The sequence below is a fragment of the Giraffa tippelskirchi genome, chromosome 7 (assembly GCF_054371585.1).
Source record: "Giraffa tippelskirchi isolate mGirTip1 chromosome 7, T2T-mGirTip1v1.2.pri, whole genome shotgun sequence".
NCBI classification, from domain to species: domain Eukaryota; kingdom Metazoa; phylum Chordata; class Mammalia; order Artiodactyla; family Giraffidae; genus Giraffa; species Giraffa tippelskirchi.
In genome coordinates this window covers 26,380,568-26,405,720 of record NC_137281.1, presented here as the reverse complement: position 1 = coordinate 26,405,720, position 25,153 = coordinate 26,380,568, and the positions used below count along the sequence as shown (strand labels likewise).

Here is a 25,153-nt window from a genome sequence, read left to right as displayed (position 1 = left end):
TAATTACATTTAGACCGATCCTTTGCGGAGTTCCAGAGACACTTCCAGAAACCTCTTAAAATGCACTACGTCCCCAACGTCGCACTATAAAGCGCACTCCACGTCAACCAGGATCTTGGAACTTTCCCCCTACTACCCACGGTGCCTGGCCAAACCTAAGGTCGAGATATCTGGAGATACAGAGACTCACTCCCTCAGAAAAAAGAGAACGACCTTGTACTTAAGACGTTGATTGGCAGGACAGGCTCGGAGCGCAACCAACCGCGTAGCCGGCTCTCCCGAGCCCGCCTCCGCCCCGCCCCGTGGGTGGCTGGGATTTGTTTTGGCGTCAAGCGCGCGCTGTGATGACGCCACGACGCTGACGCCAGAGGATGGCGGCCGCGGTGGTGGCCGTGGCTATACCCGCGGCCCGGAGAGGGTCAGCACAGTCGCTCAGACGCCGAAGAGCCCGCCGCCCGCGCGAGGTGAGGCGGCCCAGCTCAGGGCGACGGCCCCATGGGCGGGAGGGGCTGACGAGCTGCAGCTCCGGTCGCTTTCTGGAGCACTGGGCCCATCCCTGCCCAGCCCGGAGCCCTGGGCCCATACTCGAAGTCCTCGGCCCATGCAGGCTGCGCCGGGGCCTACGGGACTGCGGAGCAGGCTAGGCTATGGCTGCTTGGGGTCCCCAGTGCCCACGGCTTAAATGGCTTTGAACATGCTGCTGTGCTGGGTAGCCCGTCTCAGGGCCAGGTGGACGTGGTCAGCTGACCTGCCTGCTGGCCAACCAGTTGGCGTTGATCAGAGTGAACTAAATTGGTTGTCCTCACTGCCTTCTCGTGTCTGGCACCTACTCCACACCTCCTCCTTTGCGACTGAACGCCAGGGCTGGGGGGATAGCTGGTCGCTTCCTTATTCAGGCGGGGGAAGAGCACACCCAAGTCGAGCCGGGTCGCCTGCTTTGCAAACCAGTTATCCCTCTGCTTTTATAAGGGGAAATCCTGCTCCCCACGTTCACTCCCTCTCCTTGAAGCTGTGAAGTGCTAATTCCCACTTGAAAATCTGAATAAGTCCTTTCATTGTCTAAAACTGGCTTCTTGGTACCTACAGGATAAAGGCCAAGCCTCAAAGCAAGGCGTTCAGGTCTCTTCATAATCTGGTAGAGGCATAACCCCGAGGTCAACACCTGGGCCCTTCTGTCTACTGTTTACAGTTTGCCGTTGGAAGTATGTGAATCTGCCCTTAACTTCGTGTTTTAATGCCCTTTTGCTTTAGATATGCAATTTTCTCACTTTGCAGTTCTTTTCTTTCCCCCCACCAGTATGGAGATTTTACACCCGTCCCTTAAAATCCACCTTAGATTTAATTTCCTTGGAAGTGCCTCCCTTCACACGTAACTGTTGACTCCTTTGTACTTCAGTTCATGTGACTACTTTTGGTGTTTATTGTGTTGTGTCGTCTGATGGTTGGCCTGGGGACTGTGTCTTCTGTCTGCATCTCAGTGTCTGGCTCTGCTGGCATAGGAGCTAACTTGGCTGTGATACATTTCTGATTTAAGAATGCATACAAATGCAGCTATGCCCCTGAGCACATATCAGGGGCCACGACCTGTGATGAGCACAGCAAATGTGTATGTCCTGTTTGCACATGCACATTTATGCATGTGGTAGATGGTGTAGCCTTGTCAGCCTTGATGGTCTGAAGTCTCCTGGGGTGGTTTTTCAAAATACAAATTCAAGAGTTTCATTCTCTGAGATTTTGATTCAGGGTATCTGGAATCTGGTAGGAATCTGTATTTAAAAAAAAAACCTGAAAACTCTCCATGTGGGACTTCCCTGGTGGTCCAGTGGCTTAGACTCTGCTCACAATACAGGGGGCCCAGGTTTGATCCCTGGTCAGGGAACTAGATCCCACATGCCACAAATAAGAGTTCACATGTTTCAGCTGAGAGTTCAAATTCTGTAACTAAAGATCCTGCATGCTGCAACAAAGATTGAAGATCCTGTGTGCCTCAGCTAAGACTCAGTCGGCACACCCAAAAAATACGTCAAAAAGCAGAAACCTCCTTAGATGACTTTACTCTGCTCCTTGGTTGAAGATCTTTGTCATCACACCAGGAAACGGTTGCATCTTTGTCCAGTGGGAAGGGCTAGCTGTGCCTTGTGGAACACAGAACTGTTGCAGGCTCATTGTATCTTGGGGATGCAGGAAGATTTGGTGGTTGGAAGTATGGGCTTTGGAGTAAGAAAAAATTAGGTTCAGTTCTTGACTTTGATTATATCTCGAGGTTCTTTGAGTCCTAGTTTGCTCATCCCATAATAGGAGTAATCACGCCTACTTTGTGTGGTTGGAGAGAGGAGTAAGAGTGCATATAAGACACTTGCTCAGTCATGTCTGACTCTTTGCGATCCCATGGACTGTACCCTGCCAGACTCCTCTGTCCACAGTATTTCCCAGGCAAGAATACTGGAGAGTGGTTTGCCATTCCCTTCTCCGGGGGATCTTCCCAACGCAGGATTGAACCCCGGTCTCCTGCACTGCAGGCATATTCTTTACCATCTGAGCCACCCGGGAATCCCTTATATAAGACGCTTAGCACACTTGGAACTCAGGAAATGAAAGCCACTGTTATTACTAATGGCTGTTCTTCCCAGAGTTCATCCCTTGAAAAAAGGGGATCTCATCTTGGTAAGCCTGTTTGTTCTTCAGATGGAGACTTGGTAGGAAGCTACCTTATGTTATACATTTCCTTGAGATAATTTCTAGTCACCTGGGAAAGCTTTGGCAAAACTGTGCCTCTACTGAGGGCAGTTGCAGTTGGCTATTCCCCTAGAAGACATTTGGATTGCTGACTCATTGGAGGGCGGGCTTGCTGACTCATTACGTTGTCCAGGTCTAATTGCAGTTCCTATTAAGTTGTATAAATGGGCTAAAGAAAGTGCAGCTTTCAGGAAACCTGTTTGCTTCTTACACTGAACTGGAGCTGCGCCTCACTTGGAATGGAATACTCTGAAGATACTAGTGTCTGTGAAATCTGAGCTAATGCATACTAGAGTTCCCTGTCACTCACAAGTTCATAGTTAAGTGAGTGAGACTTTGGTTTAGGCTTTTATTTTACTTAATAAGTGTGAGCACTTTATGTGGGCAGCTTTGATTTTCTTCAGTGCTTCCTAAGTGTGTGATATGATTTGGCTGTAGTTGTGCCAAAGTATTGACCCTTAAGCTTTTAGACAGCTGAGAATAGCTCCATTGACCTGGAGTGCACAGAGAAGTATTTGAGAAGTACAGCACTGAAAGAAGGGAAACAATTCTGCTTGTTGAGAGCTGGAGAGAGATTTATTTATTTGAACTTTCTTTTCTTCCAAGAATCTTACTCAGTGAGTATTAAGCCAATTTGTGTTGGCTTGGTCATCACTGAGCTAATTCTTGGTACAGCCCTCTGTTGCCATGGCATCCCATGTGATGCTAAAGTAGAAAAATGTGCTGTTTTCATTTGCTGGAGGAAAATGATCACAAAGGGCCCCCTTCTAGTTTGCTGGCCTGGAAGTGGCCTAGCAGGGTATCATAAGAGTAATAAATCAGGGGACTCTTGGTGTGGAACCATCTGTGCTGTAAGTTCCTTGAGAGCAGAGGTTATAACTGCCTTCTTTTTGTCTGTCACAGCCCCTGGCAGAGTTCCTGGCCCTCAGCAGGAACTCAGGAAATAATTGTGGGTTGAACTTGGGGATTTTGGAAGGAGACCCCCAGGTACATTGCCAGAGGCTGTATTTCTGATGATGGGATGGGCAGTTGGTGGGATGTCTCAGATGCAGTTGTGGGTCAGGATAAATGAGGACATGACAAACTATCTCAGCCCTAAGGCAGAAGTCTCTGCTCACTGATTATTACCGTGTAGAGCAGTAGTGCATAGCTGGAGTTTGCTAAGCAATGGGGTCCTGAGTTACTGTATTCCAAAAAGAAGTCGTTAACTGTTTTTATTATGAAATAATGTTAAAAGTTAAAGCATTACGGAAGTGAATGATAAATTGTGTCTTTAGACACAAACACTAGTCATTTTTGAAAAATAATTTGTTGTGTATTTGGTGTATATTCCTCCAGTTTTTTTCTTATGCATTGCCAGTCTATACATTTGTACAGTATGTTGTCTTTTTATTTTTCGTTTCCTTTATGGTTTCCTTTGCTGGGCAAAAGCTTTTAAGTTTGATTAGGTCCAGTTTGCTTATTTTTGCTTTTATTGCTGTTGCCTTGGGAAACTAATCTAAGAAAACATCGGTACAGTTTATATCAGAAAATGTTTTGCCTATGTTCTCTTCTAGGAATGTTATGGTGTTTTGTCTCATATTTAAGTCTTTGAACCGTTCTGAGTTTATTTTTGTGTTATGATGTGAGGGTCAGGGGTTTTTTATCTAAAGTGATAGACTCTTGCCTGCTATCCTTGCTTGCCTCGTGATGGTTAGAAGTGCTGTATTCAGTTCAGTTCAGTCGCTCAGTCGTGTCCGACTCTTTGAAACCCCACAGACTGCAGCATGCCAGGCCTCCCCATCCATCACCAACTTCCAGAGCTTGCTTAGACTCATGTCTAGTGAGTCAGTGATGCCATCCAACCATCTCATCCTCTGTCGTCCCCTTCTCCTCCTGCCTTCAGTCTTTCCCAGCATCAGGGTTTTTTCCAGTGAGTCAGTTCTTCACAGTGGGGGCAAAGTATTGGAGTTTCCGGAGAAGGCAGTGGCACCCCACTCCAGTACTCTTGCCTGGAAAATCCCATGGTCAGAGGAGCCTGGTAGGCTGCAGTCCATGGGGTCGCTAAGAGTCGGACACGACTGAGCGACTTCACTTTCACTTTTCCCTTTCATGCATTGGAGAAGGAAATGGCAACCCACTCCAGTATCCTTGCCTGGAGAATCCCAGGGACGGGGGAGCCTGGTGGGCTGCCATCTATGGGGTCGCACAGAGTCGGACACGACTGAAGCGACTTAGCGGCAGCAGCAGCATTGGAGTTTCAGCTTCAGCATCAGTTCTTCCAATGAATATTGAGTACTGATTTCCTTCAGGATGGGCTGGTTTGACCTCCTTGCAGTTCAAAGGACTCTCAAGAGTCTTCTCCAAAACCACAGTTCAAAAGCATCAATTCTGCACTCAGCTTTCTTTTTAGTCCAGCTCTCACATCCATACATGATTACTGGAAAAACCATACCTTTGACTAGATGGACCTTTGTTGGTAAAGTAATGTCTCTGCTTTTTAATATGCTGTCTAGGTTGGTCATAGCTTTTCTTCCAAGGAGCAAGCGTCTTTTAATTTCATGGCTGCAGTCACCATCTGCAGTGATTTTAGAACTCAAGAAAATAAAGTCTGTCACGGTCTCCATTGTTTCCCCATCTGTTTGCCATGAAGTGATGGGACTGGATGCCATGATCTTAGTGTTATAAATGTTGAGTAAGTGCTGTGTAGCATTTTGTTATTTCTGGGATTCCTGAGAGATAACTGCCTACTTCATTTTGATACCCTTTCAAAGCATGAGAGCAGAATATAGAGATCTTTGCAGGCAAGAGGTTGTGAAGCTATGCTATAGAGAACAATCTTACAAGGTGTTACTAAAGAGGGCTGGGTGCCTATGGGCCCTGGCCTGGGAGACATCCGCAGACTCCTGTGGCCAGGAAAACTTTCAGGATCCATCCTTGTCCCCTGCTGCGAGGCCCCTCGGCTTCCCAAAGATGGGTCTGGCAGCTTATGGACAAACTGGTTTGGAGTTCAGATAACAATCTGTAAGACCCAAACAGACCCAAGAGCATCGGCATCCTCTGTTGTTGAGGACATTTATACAGGCACCCAGAAACCGTGGCTCTGGTCCAACCACCAGTCTTGCCTCTTCCTGCCACTTGAAAATTTCTGAGGTTCTGGGATTGTTGCCCTGCAGCCAAAAGAATTCTGAGAACCGGACCACCTTTCACTCAGCGTTAACAAACACTGAATGGCTGCCCTGAGCTCAGTACTTTGTTGGGAGCCAGAGAGTTCTAGAAATCTGAGGAGTGTCCTCTTCCCTCAAGAGGCTGACAAGTCGGTGATCTTGACTTGTTACGTCTAGATCTAAACATAATCTAGAGCATAGCAGTGAGCAGCATGACCCAGGTTGTACCTGGAATGGAGGTTTCAGAAGACATGCCCCTCAGAAAAGAACCATGGTAAAGGTTCTTTGATTCACCAGCTGAGTGGTATGAGGAGGGATTGCGGCCTTGACTTGGTGAGTCTGAGCTTGGCTGGGCCCCAGGCACTTCTAGAGTCTTTATAGTTTGGCAAAAGGAGCTCTGGATGGAGAACCAGATTTTGTTTCGGTCTCGGCTGACACTGCCTGAGTGGCTTCGGTAAATTTCTGCCTTTCTGGCCTGTCAGGTCTGTAAGTGAGGGCAGTATTGCTGAGTGCACACGCCTGCTGCTCACACTTACCTTCTATGAGGAATACTTTGACTCCAGCTCAGAGCTTCCCTTATGGCTCAACTGGTAAAGAATCCACCTGCAGTGCAGACCTGGGTTCGGTCCCTGGATTGGGAAGATCCCTTGGAGAAGGGAAAGGCTACCCACTTCAGTATTCTGGGGTCACCAAGAGTCAGACACGACTGAGCGACTTTCACTTTTCACTTTCAGAGTTGAAAGTGTGAAAGCCGACTCTACAGACATTGGTGTCTTGAGATGGAATAGTGACTTGTGAGAGCTGGTAGAGTGTGACCTTCCTGGGAGGTCACTTCCTGAGACTTTCTTCATTCACTGCCACCCTGGTCACTCTGCTGGGAACACATATATGAGAGCTGAGGACAGGAAAACTCTGCCCTGCTTCCCAGCAGGAATTTTGCCAGCCTCTTCTCTTGTGTTTGCCTTTTCACCTAACCGCTGTGGAAAGAGAATTTAGCAGGTATGATTGGAGTGTGGAGCAGCTATGATGATCTGAAGATCATCAGCAATCCCCCTTCTCAGAATTGGCACCCCCTTTCCTCCACTCTCAGCCTGTAGTTGGGAAGGTGGAGTACCAGCATCAGCCTATCTTTGAAACATTTCCAACTGGAACAAATGTGAGAGAAATGACGTCCCAGAAAAGAAGAAGGAAGGTCAGAGAGGGATAATCCTTGACTGTTACTGCTGACTTGAGATCCCTGCTTAGCCTAATTTAAAGTGAAAAGTCAGACCTTTTCTTTTGTAAACCTTAGTTTTTCTCATCAGGACCAGACTAGGTATGCACATTTAAGCCATAAGAGCCAGTGGGAATATCTGAAGACAGTTATTTATTTTGTGGCTCTAGGGTTCTGCCTCCCCACTGGGAAGACGTGACATTTGAGGAGCTGTGCTGGGGTCACCCATGCAGTTCTTCTCCCTGAAGGGTGGTAGGTGTTGCTCACCGTGTGGTGTTAGGTATCTGGGCCTGTGTTCTGCCTCAGGAACCCTGGCCCAAGAGCTATTTTTTTTTTCCTGAGCTGTAGCCCTTTACTGCATTCAGTCTTGTATTTTCTCTGAAGAAAGAGATGAGTCTGCAAAATTCCAAAGTCCACAGTTTTTGTTTTGTTTTTTTGCCGCACCTTACAACTTCCCCCACCAGGGATTGAACCCGAGCCCCCTGCAGTGGGAGTGCCGAGTCCAAACCATTGAGCCACCAAGGAAGCCCCAAAGTCCAAAGTCCTACTCTTTGGCCTCTGTGAAAAAGAACCTTGTTTATAAATGCCTTTGTTTAAATGTGATTTCCTAAGCTTCTATATGGGATCTCCTGGGCATTGGAATGAGAAAAGCCTTGTGATGGTTGAGGACTCTTTTCTTCTTCTGTGAGGAAAGATAATAAGTCTCATTCTGAGAGTCCTATTGACACACTGATTAAGACCTGAGCACTTAATCTCTGGTCTTTGTATCTGATGGGCTGACTGGTAATCAAGGTCTTGAGTATGTTTCTGAGATGAGCTTGTTCCTGGGGAGACTTGGCTACATCCATCAGTTATCACCATCTTGGATTCAGATCCCCCCTCAGGGTCTCTGTGTGGGTGCTCTGTGACCCTCGTGGTACCCCAGCAAAGCCTCCCTGGGTCTCTCTCTGCTGCTTTTCCTGAGATCTTTTGCGGGCTTTGAAAGGGGCTGCAGGTGGGAGTTGGTGTTGCCCCTGGGCAGTCACAGAATCTCTGACCCTGACCAGCTCTTTTCAACCATTAGATTCTACATGCAGTCACCCCACTTCAGAACATCCAGACGTGAACCCTTCCCAGTGTTTCCCAAGCCCATCCTTCCTGCTGTACTTCTCACCTTCTGCCCAGGATCCTGAGCGATGGACTGGAGTGCCGTCCTCGCCTCCCTTTGACCCCTGTGTCCAGCCTCCAGTCCCTGTCAGTTCTCCTGCTGACCCCTCTCCGTTCCACCCCACGGTTTGGGCTGCCACCCTCCTCGCTGGCCCTTTCAGTCCACCTTGACCCTCCCCCAGTTCAGCTTTATGTTTCTTTGGAAACACAGAATCACCTCTCCTTGTAAACCCTTTGGTAGCTTCCTGTCACCTCCCAGGAAGGTCCTGGCTCCTTCCCACTGGCCTCTAACACTTCAGTCCCCAGTCCTGTCTTTGCACCGCCACACTGTCCCTTCCCAGGCACAGGGCGCCGCTCTGGACCTTTCGGCTTTGAGTGTGTTATTCTCTCTGCCTGAAACAACACGCCCACGTTTCCTCACCTGACTCATTCTCACTTCAAATCCAGTGTGGGGGTCACCTCCTCCACAAAGCTTCCCCTAAGCCCTGTGTCATTCTACATGTGTCCCCTGTTGTTTCTCAAGCCTAGAACTTACAACGAAAGTTTTGTTGAAATTCCCAGTTTTGATGTTTTGCTCTTCATTTAGACTGTGAGTTTATTGACCATGCTTTGCCAAGTATTTCCCAAGTATTAACATACTTTGGGGTATGTTAAAATATAACCTGCATTGGACGTCTTATTCATTCTTGTATCCCTAGTAGATGTTCAGTAAACGCTTGATCTGAGTTGATCATTTTATCCCCAGTTCTCTATGTCCTTATGAACAGGACATTCTCACCTTTTTTCTTTCACGCATGAGGCCCTCATGTAAACTTCGAGAAGGGCAACTTGGATAGAAGCACCCTCTGGAAAGTGGTACTTTAGCACTTCAGCTTTTCCAGGGCCCCACTAGCCACATGGTGGTGTTAATAGTTGGAACATCTTTGTCTAGGAAACAAATGGGAAAGGCTCCTGGATTCTCTTCCCGCAGAAGGAGAGTGCACCAATCCACAGCTTCAGTCTCATCTAGATGAAGTTGTTAGTGTCCTTTCTGAGCTCAAGGTCCCCTCTGCTTCTTAAATGAACCCCAGGCTAGTTCGGTGGCCGCCTGGTGGCAGCGTGCTAAGGCTTGTGGTCCCTAGTTCACTGGGATTGATTTTATCTAGTTCTGGGACTTTTGTGGCATTTTAGCCACACAAGGAACAAAGTGTTCAACTACTTGGGTGAAGATGGTGCATTAGCAAAGTAGTGGGTGCAATCCAGGGAAGAGTGAAGGTAGGGCAGAGACCCAGGGCAGGGGGTGGTGGTTTGTTGTAGTGGGGTGGGGATCAACCCCTACAGAGAGCGTGGGGGGCCAGGAAAGTATCCGTGAGGGAGGAAGCCTTGGGGAAAAGCAGCTTTCCTCGCCCTAGTGGTTCATAAGTGTTGGTGAACAGGCCTCCAACATGCCACACCCTCATTTCAGAAAAGATGAGTCAGAGTAATAAGCAGAATGATTTTAACCTTTAAAAAATACAGGACTTCAACTGTGATAAGGGACCCAGGGAGAATAGAGGGGAGGGTGGAGGCAGTGACAGCTGAGCTTGGTGTGTGTTCCTGCCCCTCTTCGAAGTTGAAGAGCAGCTTGAAAAGCAGACCCAGGGAGAGGTCCGTCAAGACCATGGAACTCACACCCAGTCTTTCATCAAGGTCCTCCATGGCATCTGGTCTCTGAGCACTCAGGGGCCAAAGCCATCCTCCTTTCCAGGGAACCATATTAGGGTCATGTCATCAGGCTAGGTTTATCCAGAGACAGAGGGGGAGGGAGTCAGGAGGATGGCTGGGGTCCCTTCAAAAGTGTCCCTGCTCTGCTGAGTTGTCCTTTCTTCCATCTGTGTAGGTGTAGACGGGGCACTGCCTGCAGAGCAGGTCCTGCCAGCCCCGCTAGAGAGGATGCCCCCGTGTCCGTGATGGGCTGTGGGACAAGCAAGGTCCTTCCTGAGCCGCCCAAGGATGTCCAGCTGGATCTGGTCAAGAAGGTGGAGCCCTTCAGTGGCACTAAGAGCGATGTATACAAGCACTTCATCACAGAGGTGGACAGCGTTGGCCCTCTCAAAGGTGGGTTCCCAGCAGCCGGTCAGGGTGCAAACCCTGGCCCTGGTGCCCCCACCACCGGCCACACAGAGCCTCCCTCGGAACCACCACGCAGGGCCAGGGTGGCTAAGTACAGGGCCAAGTTTGACCCCCGTGTGACGGCCAAGTACGACATCAAAGCTCTGATTGGCCGAGGCAGCTTCAGCCGAGTGGTACGAGTGGAGCATCGGGCCACCCGGCAGCCGTATGCCATTAAGATGATCGAGACCAAGTACCGGGAGGGGCGGGAGGTGTGTGAGTCGGAGCTGCGCGTGCTGCGCCGGGTGCGCCACGCCAACATCATCCAGCTGGTGGAAGTGTTTGAGACACAGGAGCGTGTGTACATGGTGATGGAGCTCGCCACTGGTGGAGAGCTCTTCGACCGCATCATTGCCAAGGGTTCTTTCACTGAGCGTGACGCCACTCGGGTGCTACAGATGGTATTGGACGGCGTCCGGTACCTGCATGCGCTGGGTATCACACACCGAGACCTCAAGCCAGAGAATCTGCTCTACTACCACCCCGGCACCGACTCCAAAATCATCATTACCGACTTCGGCCTGGCCAGTGCCCGCAAGAAGGGTGACGACTGCCTGATGAAGACCACTTGTGGCACGCCTGAGTACATTGCCCCCGAGGTCTTGGTCCGCAAGCCCTACACCAACTCTGTCGACATGTGGGCACTGGGCGTCATCGCCTACATCCTGCTCAGTGGCACCATGCCCTTCGAGGATGACAACCGCACCCGGCTGTACCGGCAGATCCTCCGGGGCAAGTACAGTTACTCGGGGGAGGTGAGTCTTCCCCAACTTGGGGATGTTGGGGAGGGCCCCGGATGGGTGGGGTTTCCTATCAGGCAGCCCTTGATCAGGGTAGACATGCTCTTGGGACCATGTTCACGGGGCCAGGCAGATGCCGTAAAAATGATGAAGTGAGACTAGCAGGGTATCTTAGTTTGGATTCCCCCAAAAGTGAGCCCTGAGACAAGGACTTGGGAGCAGATAGTTTAACTGGGATGTGATTTCAGTAAGCACAAGCGAAGGGTGGGGAGCGTGAGGCAGAAAGGGAGAAACACAGTGATGGGTACAAGGAGGAGTGGATGGCCACTCTGGGCCAGGGAACTCAGCTCCACTGGCGGCCCTGCAAATAATCATGCAGAACGTGCTCAGATTCTTGCCACTGAGGGGCAGGAAAGAGGGTGGGTTTTCATCCGCTGACCGTTGTATGAGTTGAGCATTTTTTCACCGAGGCTTTAAATCCCTGGCACTTCCAGGCTGTTCTGCTTGTCAGCTAGTGGTGGAGAAAGACCTCAGGCGAAGGAAGCAGAGACATTCAGGCGCTGGCAGTGGGAAGCACTGCCGCTGCAGCCCAGAGGTGGGCCGAGAGGCCGCGGGGCAGGGCGTCCTCTGCTTCTGCTCCAGCGGCCTTGGGTGAGCCCGTGACCGTGCCTTCTCTAATGAAACAGCTGCTTCTCATCTCAGCCTGGTTTTGCCACAGAACAGGGAGGATTCCATGTACCCAGACATTCCGATTTTTTAAAGAGAAGCCAGAAAGTCTGATCTTAAAATGTTGACGTATAATTTAAGCAATACCTTGTGCTTAACCCAGCAGATGCTTACCTCCTGGCCTAAGTCACCCGGGCGGCCTTCAGTCTTGTGTCTTTGGATCCACTGATAATCCTAATGCCTGACAAGATCTGTTAGATTTCAGCACTGCTGGAAGCCGAAGGGAGTGCTGAAATAGTAAGAACTAATCAGTCCTCAGGCAGGGTGCTGACGGGGTAGGAGACAAGGCTCGCCCCAAGAAATGTCGAGCACAGCAAGCTGGATAGAATGGTGCGCTTGGGGAGGCTGTGAAGAGAAGTACATGGGGTGGCTTTATGTGGGAGGTGAGGTAAGCTTTGCGGATGACAGGATTCTGCCAAGGCAGGGAGGGACCCTGCAGAGTGCTCCCCACGATGTTCCTCCCAGGCCTGCACTGCTGTTCTTGCTTCCCGGACAGTCCAGAGAGAGCAGAAGGAGCTCTGGGACTAGCCCCTTTCAGCAGCCCAGCTTACCTCCCATGAATGTTCCTGCCTAGCCTCAACCGGTTGGCCCAGAGCAGCATTTCTTACAGGAGTTGCCCTGAAGCCTCATGAAGGCAAAGTGCCCTCAGCGTGTGAGATCCTATGCTGTCATCTTCCCTGTCAGCTGCAGGCTGTGGTCGTGGTCAGTCAAGGACTTCCCTCCTGTGGGCCTGGAGGCTGGCCTTCCCTGGGGGGATCCCCAGGTCATACTTCAGGGTGATGTGAGGAAGGGAGGGAAGCTGTCTTCTTCAACTCTGTGCTGACGGCAGATGAAGGAGAAACGGTGACATTTCCAGCTCTTCCCTAAAGTTTTCATGTTTCCTTTCTTGTTGCAAATGGATTCAATTGAGCAAACACCCACTGGCTGGGAAGCCCCAGCTGTGATGGGGTGGTCACAGCAGACACCGCCCTGGTCACCCTCTGAGCCGGGTTTCATCAGAGGTCAGAAGACCCAAAATCCACCTCACAGCTGCAGTGTTGTGCCAGGACCCTGCCTGGCTTGCCCTTGGAGCTCCGTGTGGTGTAGCAAAGCCACAGAGGGAGGGAGGTTTCCCAGGAGTTGCCGACAAAAGAGAGACTTTCCAAAAGTCTGTAGGTTTGCCCAAGAGTTCCTGATTCTGGCAGTTGTTGATCAGGCAGTTTATCTAATGGGAGCTTGCAGAGTCTTGCTAACTGGCTATTGATTACCTGAGGGTGAGAGAATGACAAATGAATGGGGTGGGGATTGTGGGCACAGACTGGTTCTCAAGTCTCTGCTTTCTGCTCCACTGCAGTCACGTGGCTTGAGTTGGGCTCCCAGTGTGAGGGGGGGCACTACCCAGTCATTGGCCTCCACTACCCTTCATCTGAAGCTGAAAACAGCTCCCAATTCCAGAGGCAAATCCCTGGCTAGCCCTGGGGCCCCTGTCTGTTCCCAGGAGCTTGGCTGACCCCAGGGGCAGGTTCCACCACCATGTGCAGAGAGCTCTGGGCTGGGAGGACTTTGTCCAGGATGTTCGCTAGGGAAACAGGCCTTATCATTAGATCAGGCTCTGAGCTGGAGACCAGGCATCTTTCTGTCTTTGTCCCCATGGACAAGAATGTCCATGCCTACCCATCAGTACACTGGGGAAGACACAGAGAGACAGGAAGGCCTGCTCCCCATCCCCAGGAAACTTGAGATTGCCCGAGAGAAAGGACGAGGAATAGGAAGTGAGCAGAGAACGGACCCTTGTTGGCAGGCACGTTCCAGCACAGGCCTGGCGGTCTGGAACATGGGCCATGGGGCTCCGGTCAGGTGGTGGGGCTGGTCCCCCTTCTTAGCACTGGGCTCTACCTCCATCCTTACTAGCCACCTATCTTCTACTGTGTGATGGTCATTCACCCTTATGAAGGCATGCTGAATAAGAAGGTGAGTCAGAAAGAAGGACATTCTTACAGGGGGGTTTCCATCTAGCTTCTTGTGCAAGTAAAGGCCTGCCCACTTTGAGCTCAACAAGTTTCGGAGGTGTGCATTTCTCTTCTGACAGTGAGTCCTGTGGCACTTGGTGCCTTTCAAGGCCCCACCCTGCCCCCTTACGGTGGTTTCTCATGGGTACCAGGCCCTCTCTGGTGTGCTTGTTCCTGGTGGTTTCTGTCCCTGAGCCCTCTGTCAGACTAGTGGTTTCTGTGGACCTGAATAGAGGACATCCTTCAACAGGTGGGCTTTGAGAAGGTGGAAGCTCAGAGAAGGGGATGTTGCTGACTGTGCTCCAGAATAAACAGGAGATGATTGGGAGCAATAGAGCAGAGGTTGACGAGGCTGGGCCAGGCCTGTGTGTGTTGCTGGGAGCTCTGTAGTGCCAGGGATTCTTTGGAGATTCCAAGCATTAGGTGGGAGGGCGGCGTCTGGGTTCTCGATAGCAGGGAAATGGATCAGGAAGTGCTATGGGAGACTCTCAGAGGAAGACCCACTGGGGGCTGGTGGAATAATCCCCGTTTGGAATGAGGGATCGTGGTGTCCTGGGGATGTTGGGGGCAGATCGAGGATTCTGGCGAGTGGGCCCCATATGGTACACGTGAGCTGTAGTTAGGGAAGAGGAGTTGTGGGGCAGAACCCTCCTGCAGAGAGGTGCAGGAGGAGCATCATCTTATGAGGCAGATCTAGAAGGGGTCTCCAGCTGCCTTCTTACCTGGAGAGTGTGTCCAGCCCTGCTTTGACAGCCCTGCCTGGGGCCCAGCAGTGGAAGGAGGCACACAAGTGGGGCCTCCTTCATACCTGCCCCACGATGCTGACACTCTGGATGCTCCAGCCCCGAGCTGTGGTCCCATACTCCCCTCCATCTAGGTCCAAGACTCCTCACACTAGGCTTTTGCTCAGGACTTTCCCTCTGTTCCCAGTGTCAACCTAAAAAGATTGACTGGCTTTCAGTTATTCAGTTCAAAGATTGCTTCCATTAAGAATAGTGCCAATCCTTGCCATCGTGTAGCCTACTGAGTACCAGGCACAGGGCTGAGGGTGCTATACCCAGCATGTCTAATCTCTACAATAATCTTGCCAGTGGGTACAATCCCCTTGTTTTACAGATTAGTAAACTGAGGCTAATGTAAGTAGCTTGTCCAGGGCCTCACAGAGGGTGGCAGGACTGGGATTTGAATCTAGGTCCTCTTGGCTTCAGAGTTCTTGGCCTTCCCAGGCCCACAGTCTGCTTTCTCCAGCACACGTGCATCAGCATGTTGCTGGAGTCTTCGTTTCCGCCCTTTCCCAGGCCGTCTCCTTGGACATCTCGTCCCTCCCCGGCCTGTAAGTTTCTGAGGACAGCATGTGTATCAGCACATATGCTTTCTCCAGCTTCTCTGGAGGGCAGCGCCAGTGGTTGTCAGTGATGCCCTGGGCAAGGACCCAAACGTGCAGATGAGGTCGCTCCTGCTACCTGGAGTGTTCTCTTCTGGGGCCGGACCCCAGGAAGAAGTGGGGCACCTCCTGGAGATGCAGTTAGGGAGTTGTTGGCCAAACCTGCCTAGAAGCAAATGCAGGGATCTTGGGAGAACAGAGACTTCTGGAAAGAAGGCTGTGGCAGGTGATTTTGAGAGGAGAAATCTGAACTTTTATCCAGTGACTGGAGGTACTGGAGTGGAGAGGGCCAAGCTGGGGTCATGTTGGAAGTGATAGGGAGACATGTTGGCCAGATATGAGGAAGGCCTGTGTGAGTCTGAGCAGGTTGAAGAGACAAACAGTCACCTTGAAGGGAGCTTCCTTTCACAGGAGGCCTCAGGAGATCTGGCGCAGCTGCTGCTAAAGGAGTGACACAGAAGGTGAATCACCATCTGTAGACCATACTAGAGGGCTGTTACGGTCCCACCAACTTGGAGATGCTGTGATTCACTTGACATGAAATGTGACATTGTGGGCCTAATGTCATTACTTTTGTCAAGAGTTCTATTCCTAGAGGCAGGATGGATGAAGAGGTTTTTGTGGGAATGATGACAGAGTCAGGCCATCAGCAGCTTTGCTGTCTGCCACATTTAGCAGCTTTAATTGTCACCCTCCTCTGCTTGGGCAGTCTGTGAGCTGTGGGTGGACCCAGGTGACAGCACCAGGAACAGGTGGGCTTGGGCAAAGCTCCTCTCAGAGCCTTGCTCAGGAGAGTGAATGCTGCCAGGCAGGGGCCTGAACCTCAGTGGGAGAGGAAGCCCACCTGCCACTCCCCGGGGCATTGTGTTGGTGAGGAGCTGGCTCTCCAGGGGGGCATCTCTGGGCTGCAGGCTGACCATCCATCCACTTGGGCCAAGGGACACCTGCTCAGGGCCAGCGAGTTGCACCCTGTGGTTGTTCTGAGAGCCCTGCAGTAGGGTGAGTGCCTGGAGCCAGAGTGGATGTTTATGAGACCATCCCAGCTCACCACCGCGTCTCACAGTGACTCAGACATGTGCCATTCTCCCCTGGGATGTCAAAGATAAAATGAGGTGTGGAGCGTGTGGTGTGTCCTGGTGCTCTCCACGCGAAGGGGGCCAGAGCCTGTGGGGCTGCTAGTGCAGCCTGCTTCACGTGCTCCGACAGGGAGCTGCCAGGGGAGCAGGGTAGGGCCTTGCCTGGGAGCTGTGGGGAGGGCAGCCAGAGGCCATGGGAGAGCTGGAGATTTGATGTTACAGGCAGCAGAACAGAATGCAAGGAAGCAGGTGGCGGATTTTCAGGCTTGTGCTTGGATTCTACTAGACGCCTTTAATTGCCTCGTGTTCCTGCTATTCATGTGGGTAGGGGCTCATGTGCACCACCAGGCCACCACTGGCTCCTTGGAGCCCTGCTGTCTTCTCTGCTGCTGTTGCCTTGGTTACACACTCACCTCCTGTGCTGGCAGAAGCAAATGCCCATCTCCCCACCTTGTTACCCCAAGGTCCTTTCATCACTGCTGTTTCCCACCCCCTGCCAAGGTCTCTTCAACAAACGGGTTTATTGTGGGTTGTGTTTGGAGCAGCTTCTGGTCCCGCATCTGTCCCCTCCCTCTCCTGCTCTTCCCATTGTCTGTCTCCACCTGCAGAGCTCTGCTGTTTCACAGGCCCTGTTGTTTCTAGGCCCTTGAATTTCTCTGGGAGCTGCTAGGGCAGTTGCTCCCACATTCTGACCTCTTTAAATCTGCTGTGACCTCCCACACTCATCCCCCGGCCACCCCCACCGAGGTGGTTAATGATGACCTGATCCAACCACCCCGTGCGGCCGCACCTCTGCAAGCTCTCCTTCCTCAGAGGTTTCTGTCTCCCAGTGTGAGGGTGATGCCCAGACCTGAGCTTCACTTCAGTGGGGCCCTGAGTCACCTCATCTCTTCACTCCTCCTGCCTGCCCACATAGACCAAGTGCCTGCCCTCAGCCACATCATTTGTACCCAGGGTTCCAGAGACACAGACCTCTGGGGACAGAGGCCACAGTATGGATGACATGCTGACAGCCACCAGGATTCAAACTGCCCCAGAAATTATTAGAATGGTAGGAAGTTTTACAAAAAACAAATGCCAGGGTGGGCCTTGGAAATCACTTCACTTCAGCAGAACTCATGAGTGGAGATAGAGGAGACCATTATGCAGCTGGCTCTGAAATCCAGAACCTTTTAGGGGCTGTTCCAGGACACTGGTAAAAGCAGACATCACTTGGTCACTGACACAGGTTGTCAACATCCTCCATTCCAAGGCCAGCACGCAGCACCCTTCCTCACTCTTGTGCCCTGTCGCCCTCCTGTCCCTGTCCTTCACGCTGCGGACTCTGGGCAGGGACACGTGGGGGCGCAGGATTTCATCTTGTTACTCATCTCAAGTTCAGAACACAGCTTTAGTAACCTTTAAGTTGTCACGCCTTTTCTCTTTTTATTTTTATCTTTGAGATTCTCTGCCTCTTTTAAAAACTCTATTATCTTCCTTCTTTTTCTCTTGTCAGACTCCTTCCCTCAACATCTTTCTCTGCTGCTCAGGTCCCCTTACCCACATCCCACCCCAGCGTAGTGGGTTCTCTCTGGTCTGGAAGTCCAGACACCAGAATGTGGGTGTCTTGCCCAGAGGAGGAGGTGTGGGCTCTATCGCCACACAGTGTCTAATTCTGCCGATTTTTTCAAAACTCTTTTCCTCATGATCCACATCAGAGTGTGCTATTCTTGTCATACAAATAGTTCTGCTCTCCTGAGAAAGCCTGAAGCTCCACTTCTAAGAATTTCCTCTGTGCTCTTTTGTCTGCTCTCATTCAGGCTCACGTCACTCCAGGAAGGGGACCTCTGAGGGTGGCAGTGCTGGATCTGAAAACACTTCTTGAGACAAAGCTGAGGGAAGAACTGAGTCATGGCAGCAAAGCCCAGGCTTCTCTCCTCCCTTCTTCCCCCAGCAGCTCTTTGCTGGGCCTTCCTCCTCTGCCAGGGAACCTTCCCCAGAGTCGTCATGGGCTGGAAAAGAACCCATAGAGGTCAGGACATCAATACAGCTTAAGTGTCAGAGGCTCTGCTTCTGTTCCTCACATGCAGCCAAGTGGGAAAAATAGATGGGGAGCCATCTTCTTAGAACCCAGGCTTCAAAAACACTTAGAATTCATTCAGTTCCTCCATTTTAAAAGTGAGGAGGCTGTGATTTCTCCGCGGTGAACAGAGAAGGTGGACCTAGAATGCAGGTTACGGGCATTCCAGCCCATCACTTCAGTCTGTCACCCAGATGCCATCCCAAAGAGATACTGGGCCTCTTTCTCCCCTTGCTTGAGAGCAGTCAGACCCACTGACCAGAGGGAATCTCGGGTGAGCCCCATGAGCTGGGCCTGCTGCTGGAAGGAAGCATCTTCCTCCTCCCTCTGCAGCCAAGAAAGCTGGTTCGTCCTTGTTCTCGTGCTTTAGCCCTTGGACTTAGCTACTTGATTGTAGTTCAGATAACATCCTTGCAGGGCCCTTGTGATGGTAGAGCTGGAGCAAGTGATTGAGACTGGGGCGGGAAGAAGTGCATCCTCTGAGCTGGAGTGGAAGCCCTTTCCAGTCTGGTGCCCCCTCCAAAGGGAGAGTCAGATTCTGCTGCTGAGCATCACCAGGAGGGAGCGGTTCTGCAGAAGCAGGGCCATGAAGAGGGGCAAAGTTGGTAAGGGAATGCTCATGGGTGAGGTCCTCTCTCCACCCTGTTGGTTTCTGTGCTGTTACAGTATGAGGAGTAGGTATCCGAATTGCAGGGACTCTGGGGGTTAGAGTGTAAGGAGAAGGGTGGCTGGCTGGTCAGAAACAGGGTGGAGGTGATGCCCTTCCTCCTACAGCCTCTCCTTGTCCTCCTCTTGGGGCCAGGCCCCTCGCCCACACAGCTCATGAGAGTCTGGACAGAAGCATGGGGGCTGTCACCCAGAGGACTGCAGCTGTCCTCTGGTCCCACAGCAGAGGGAGACTGAAGTGTCGGGCGTCAAGACAGGCTGACATTGTGACATTCCCTTCCATGCCTCTGCCAGCCCAGAAACTGGTGGAAGCCTCTGGGAGACTGGCCAGTGGTACCTGGGGCCTGTCCCTTCTGCCACCCACCTGAGGCCTGTATGTATCCTTGATCTGGCCCCAAGTATACTGAGGCAAGAGTTCCATCCTTTACCCACAGCCAGCAGTGAGAGCTGTGGAAACTGGAGGGCATGACAGTTTGCCCTTTTCCTGTTTCTCATTTTGACTGCACCATGTGGCCATACAGATCTTAGTTCCCCGACCAGGGATCAGACCCGTGCCCCTTTCTGCTGGACTGCCAAGGAAGTCCCATCTCATGTTCCTTTTCTTTTTCCTCACTTGGCTGCATATGAGGAACAGAATGTTACCTGGCCGGTCAGTCAGATGCTGCCAGACATGCTCATGTGGCTGCAGAGGCCCGAGCATGTTGGGGAGGCAAGTGGGTTGGTCTGCAGGTGTTGATCACTTTCTCAGGAGGTGCTGAGTTTGACTTGGCTAGAAGCGTGCCCATGTGTGGGTGTGGAAAGCTTTGCTTTTCCTTTGTGAGCCATGTTGGAGGCCTCAACAGGACTCCAAGGGGTCACTCTTCTGGAGGTCAGTATAAGCCCCTGCCCTGCTGTCAGAGGGTTGGCTTGGGGACCACCTTTCTGTATTGGGCCTGTTTGGCTTCCCACTGCAGAGTCCCTCAGTGTGGGAGGGTTAGGCTGGGTGCCACTGCACAATCTGGCTCTCAGGATGGGATAGCTCAAGTCACATTGCCTTAAGGGACCCACCTGGCTCAGCTGCTCACAGCTCTTCAAAGATTGGGGGCGGGGGGTGCTGCTGGCAAAGGTGTGCTGGCCCTCAGACTAATGAGCTCATTGGCATTCCTCACAGTGCTGTCCCTACACAGTAATTGGAAAGGCAAGCGCCTGAGGGGAAGAGGAGGGGCCGATCAATTGGGCTCACTTTGGTGCTAATGGCAACAAGCAGCAGGAGGTGATGCCTGGTGTGAGCTGTGTCACTTTGGAGATGAAGATGCCTAAGCCCCCAGTACGGGTCTGAGGAGAGGCGCCTCTGAGAGCTGTAGGGGGCTTTGGTTTGCCTGGTTGTGGATCTGAAGTGGGGGTGCCTCCCATCCGTCCATGTTCAGGCTCCTGACTTGTTTGTTCTGTCATTTGAGGAGGAGCTGCCTCTCTTCTGGCTTGACTGGACCAAGGGCCAGGGATAGAGTCCATGCCCCAGCCCTGTTTGGCCAGCCTGCGCTGCAGCCCTGTCTTGGTCCCACCAGCAGGCCAGCCTGAGTGGCAGCGTGCTCCCCAGTGGTTTTTCCTTTTCTTGGAGACCATAAAAGGGCAGCAAAAGCCCAGGTATTCCCATGACCCAGCCGTTCCAGCTCCGGGTTTGCTTTGTCCATCCGTGGCCACATTATGCCTTCATTTTTCTTGCTCTCAAATGAGTGATGGGGCTGCAGATGGTCTGGGGTCTAGTTTGGCTGGCCCCTCACAGTGGTTGCTTGTGGTGGCAGCAGCAAGCTCCAGGCTTTCTGTCACTGTGAGCCTGGAGCTACGCAGCAGCTGTCCAGTCCAGTCCCCCTGCATGTCGGCCTCAGTATCGGAGCCCTGAGCTCCACAGGCCAGCCTGCAGGGAAACTGGACCAGGCTGCCGGTGTGGGAGGGCTTTTGCTCCCTGCTCTCCCTCACTGCTCTCAGCACAGGACTTAGGGTCCCTAATGCCCGCCTCCTGGGGGCCAGTAGCTCCCCAGGAATCACTGGGAGCTGGCCCATTGGTGAGTAGGATCCTGGTAGGTAGCTGTTTAGAAACCTGGGCTTTCAGTCACTTTCTTTCAGTTTGGCTCAGTAGAAGTTGATTTGAGATTTGCCTTCCAAAGGGCAAGTAATGATAACAACTCCAAGTCCAATCCCACCTTCAGGACTCCAGATGGGTCTTTTCTTTGTCTCCTACCCCTCCCCACCCACTGTCCCCCTGCCCCCCACCAGTTCATCAGCATCGGTGGGGAAGGGCTTGGGGAAGAGTTGGAGCTCAAAGAAGCCAGAAGCAGGGTGGTGATGGTCTGTAAGAGCATCTGCTGGGTGGACATGCAGCCGCCCCAAGTGTGGGCTCTCAGACTTTCCTTGGTGTGTGTGTTCAGGGGTTTCTCAAGGTGAAGAACACCATGGGGTAGACCAGGCAGACCACCCTCTCACCTGGCAGAAAGGAGGGTGATGGTCTCCTTGACCGCCCAACCAAGCCGTCTGGAACAGGCTCAGCAAAAGTCCGAGCCACTCACCCTTTGGAGCATGTCGTACCCCGTGCCAGAGTGCTCTCAAGAGAGGCAGGGACTCAGAGCAGCGCTGCATGCACCCTCCTTCAGCAGAGTAACTCGAGGGCCTGGGCCTCTGAGCCCCATGTCCTAGAAGCAGCTACAGGCGAGAGTACCCATCAGGTGCCATGCATGGGTTGTTTACTCACTGAGCCTCTATCTGCCGAGTGCCTCCTTTATACCCAGCAATAGGCACTGACTAGCTGAGCATGGTCTAATGGGAACAGTAAACTTGAAATTGTTGGAATAATTGTTTAGCATTGGAGGCTAAGAGGGAGTATGAGCAAATGTCTTTTAACCTGAGAACTGAGGATTCAGCCAGTTGAAGGGTTGTGCAGGCTGAGACCTGGAGACAGATGACTGCTTGGTTTGTGACTGTGATGAGGCAGCTGTGGGTGCATGTAGCTGAGCAGGCTTTGTGCTGAGGAAAGAATACACTAAGATGAGGCTGGTACAGGACACTGCCAGGAGTGCCGTGTGACTTAGGCAAGTCATGCAGACATGAGAAGTGCCCCTGAGAAGGCTCCCGGTCCCTGCTGGGCTCCTGCAATCCCTCTGCCCTCCCAGCAGATGAAGAAATCTAGTTTCCTTGAATTTTTTCCTCTTCTCTCCATGGCTGAGAGGCTGAGGCTGATGCAGAGAATGCAGTGGTCCTTTTGGCCACTTTTTCAGTTGGAGAGTGGCCGGGCCCTCTCTGTAAGGACTAGGAAGTGGCCTGGAGTGGGGTGTCCAGGGATGGGAGCTTAAATGCAGCTTAAGATGTGTTGGAAGATTTGGTCATTCTCATTAGATCCCCCTGAGTTGTAGTGTCCTATGGTAGGATGCGTGGTCTTGACTGGGGCTACCTCCTTGAACCAGGCTTTGAGTCCAGGACACCTTAGAAGTTTGTTCCTTGGGGAGGGGTCAGGTCCTTCTCCTGTCACACTCCATGTCACCTGGAGAGTAGCCTCTGCTCAGCACTGGGTGGGAAGGGGAGGCTCAGAATGATCTACATGGAAGGAGCGGGGCGGGCCTCTCTCTACCGGTCTAGCGCAGGGCTGCTGGATAGGTCTTGAGTGCTGTGTGGGTGACATCTTCGGCCTGGGGAGGGCAGTGTTTAGTGTGCTCCCTCTAATGCTTGTCCTTGGCCTCTAGCCCTGGCCCAGTGTGTCCAACCTGGCCAAGGACTTCATTGACCGCCTGCTGACCGTGGACCCTGGCGCCCGTATGACTGCACTGCAGGCCCTGAGGCATCCATGGGTGGTGAGCATGGCAGCCTCTTCATCTATGAAGAATCTGCACCGCTCCATCTCCCAGAACCTCCTCAAACGCGCCTCCTCGCGCTGCCAGAGCACTAAATCTGCCCAGTCCACGCGGTCCAGCCGCTCGACACGCTCCAACAAGTCCCGCCGAGTGCGGGAGCGAGAGCTGCGGGAGCTCAACCTGCGCTACCAGCAGCAGTACAACGGCTGAGCTGCCAGCGGGATGCAGACATGGAGGGCCCCAGCCTGGCCACACACTGCTGGGCCCAGCACCCTCTCTAGAGATAGATCTGCATGGTCCAGGGTAGGTGAACGGCCCCAGCCCCTTCTCTGTGCCTTCAGCAGCCCCCATCTTCACCCTGGGCCTCAACCTGGTGCAACAGAGTGGAGGGAGTCCTGGGCCCTATGAGCCCCGAACCTGATTTGGCACAGATGCTCCTCTTGGTGGACAAGTGCTCTGGTATACATTGGGGGAAGGGCGGGACCTGGCCTTCAGTCTCACCTCTTTCTTGGCTCTCCCCCAGACCAAAGGGGCATGCACTGCCAGATAGAGAGTGTCCTGTGGTCTCAGGACTCTTTGGGACAGTTACTTCTTGAACTCCCCCTTTCCCCTACCAAGCCTTCCTCCCTAACCCCCTGCCCCCATGTTTCATGGCATCCTGACCCTCATGATTATGCTCCAGTGAGAGGCCCGGGTAGGCCCATAACTTGTGCCTTGGCTGGACTTTCAGCCCCTGGTTAAGTCTAAACAGTCTTCCACCTCCCAGCCCAAATCTGTCTTCCTTTCCAGTGTCCCCAGGGACCCCTCCTGGCCCCAGAACTTGCCAGGACCTCTCGTGGGAAGACCGTGGAGTGGTCCTTGGCCCTCTGGACTGTGTGGCTGTGTTGGTAGCAGGCTTGCTCCAGGCTCCAGCCTCTGACCGTGAGGGTTCCTGCCACCAGCCCACCACCCTCAGTGCCTTCTTTGCAGAGCCTACTATCACCTCACTCTCCCTTGGATGCCTGTTCTTTCTATTCCCCAGGTGCCTCCTTCCCAACTGTGGGGGGTTAAAAGGAGCCCCACTGCTGCTACCTGGGGGATGGGGGCACCTGGGTCAAAGCAAAGGACGGCGGCTTCTGAGGGAGAGCCCCATCCGGATTCCAGCATCAGCCCTGGTTCCAACCTTGGTGCTGCCGGTTGTTGGCTCACTTCAGGCACTGCTCTTCTCTCCTCTGCAGCTGCACGAAGGCGCCATCTAGTGTCAGGCACAAGTGTAGACAGCCTAGGAATGCCCACTGTGCTCTCCTTTTATCCTCCAAGAGGAAGTGGGAAGGAAGGAGTGTCCTGGGGCTGCTCAACTGTCTCCCCTTCTGCTGAGCTTCTGTTGCAGCTCCCCCTGGAACTTAGCCATACTGTGTGACCTGCCTCTGAACCCTGAGTGCCTGGGGGCACTGCCCTCCTCACGGTGGCCTTGCTTGGTCCACTCTGTCCCTGCTTCTTTTCACAGCATTACCCTTCCATTCTGGGCCCCACTGAATCTCCATCTGGAGGGAGCCCCGTGAGAGGTGGGTGAAATTGGATGACTGCTTTCCCAGAGGTCTGAGCAAGACCATCCCCCGTCAGTCTTGTGCCTCCCCTCCACCACAGACGGGGGCTGGAGCCCAAGCCCTCTCCCTCCACAGCTGCTCTCTGCAGGTGGGGAGGAGCCAGGGCCCAGCTTTAGCTTTAGCTTGACTGCGGGTCCCCTGCCAGCAGGGAGGGTTTGGCTCTCAGTTCCTCATAGTGGGTTCCCTTGGGCCAGGCCCTCAACTTTTTGCATATGCCACCTTCAGTGGGAACCACGCCCAAAGAAACCACTTTGGGCCAAGTCACCTGTGCCTTGTACACCCGCTCCTCTGTCTCCAGTGCTCCTTGCACAAGGCAATGGCAAGCCCAAGTCCCATGGCCTCAGAATTCCCCCCACTTCCCCAGGTACCTCTGGGGATTTATTTCCTCTTTTGGCCAGGGTGCACCTGGTCCTGAGGGTAGGACCGAGGGAGTTTGGAGACTTGGGCCTTTGTGATGCCATGGACTGTGGATGGAGAATGTGCAGTTATTTATTTTGTGTACTCAGTCTGTAAAGGTATCCTCTGTACTCAATAAACAGGCTGCCTTCCCCAGGGAAAGCTGCCCCTTCATTCTGACAGCCCGGCCTCCTTGCTGTGGACCAAGGGGTTGCCCAGGAGGTGGGTGGTAGGGGGAGCTCAGCCTGGATGTAGCTAGTCTAGGAAGTTCTTGACTCCTCAGCACGTGTTGGGCCAGAGTACAGAGTTCACTTGGGGAGTGGGACCCCCAAAAGCCTCTCCT

General features: G+C 52.5%; 1 protein-coding gene across 4 annotated transcripts; it reads left to right on the top strand.

Annotated features, from left to right (window-relative positions):
* Window positions 1-357: 357 nt before the first annotated feature.
* PSKH1 (protein serine kinase H1) lies at window positions 358-24,992 on the top strand. Of its 4 annotated transcripts, XR_014060278.1 has the most exons (5): window positions 358-464; window positions 1,087-1,202; window positions 10,100-11,126; window positions 22,721-23,131; window positions 23,618-24,992. XR_014060278.1 is itself a non-coding variant. In XM_081512904.1 (4 exons), exons 3-4 carry the CDS (start codon window positions 10,170-10,172, stop codon window positions 23,036-23,038), a joined length of 1,275 nt encoding a protein of 424 aa, XP_081369030.1. In that variant the 5' UTR covers window positions 358-464; window positions 1,087-1,202; window positions 10,100-10,169; the 3' UTR covers window positions 23,039-24,992. The 4 variants fall into 4 exon arrangements, 2 of the variants coding, with proteins under 2 accessions (XP_081369030.1, XP_081369029.1); XR_014060277.1 differs by lacking the exon at window positions 1,087-1,202; XM_081512904.1 differs by having other exon boundaries at window positions 22,721-24,992.
* The last annotated feature ends 161 nt before the right edge of the window (window positions 24,993-25,153 follow it).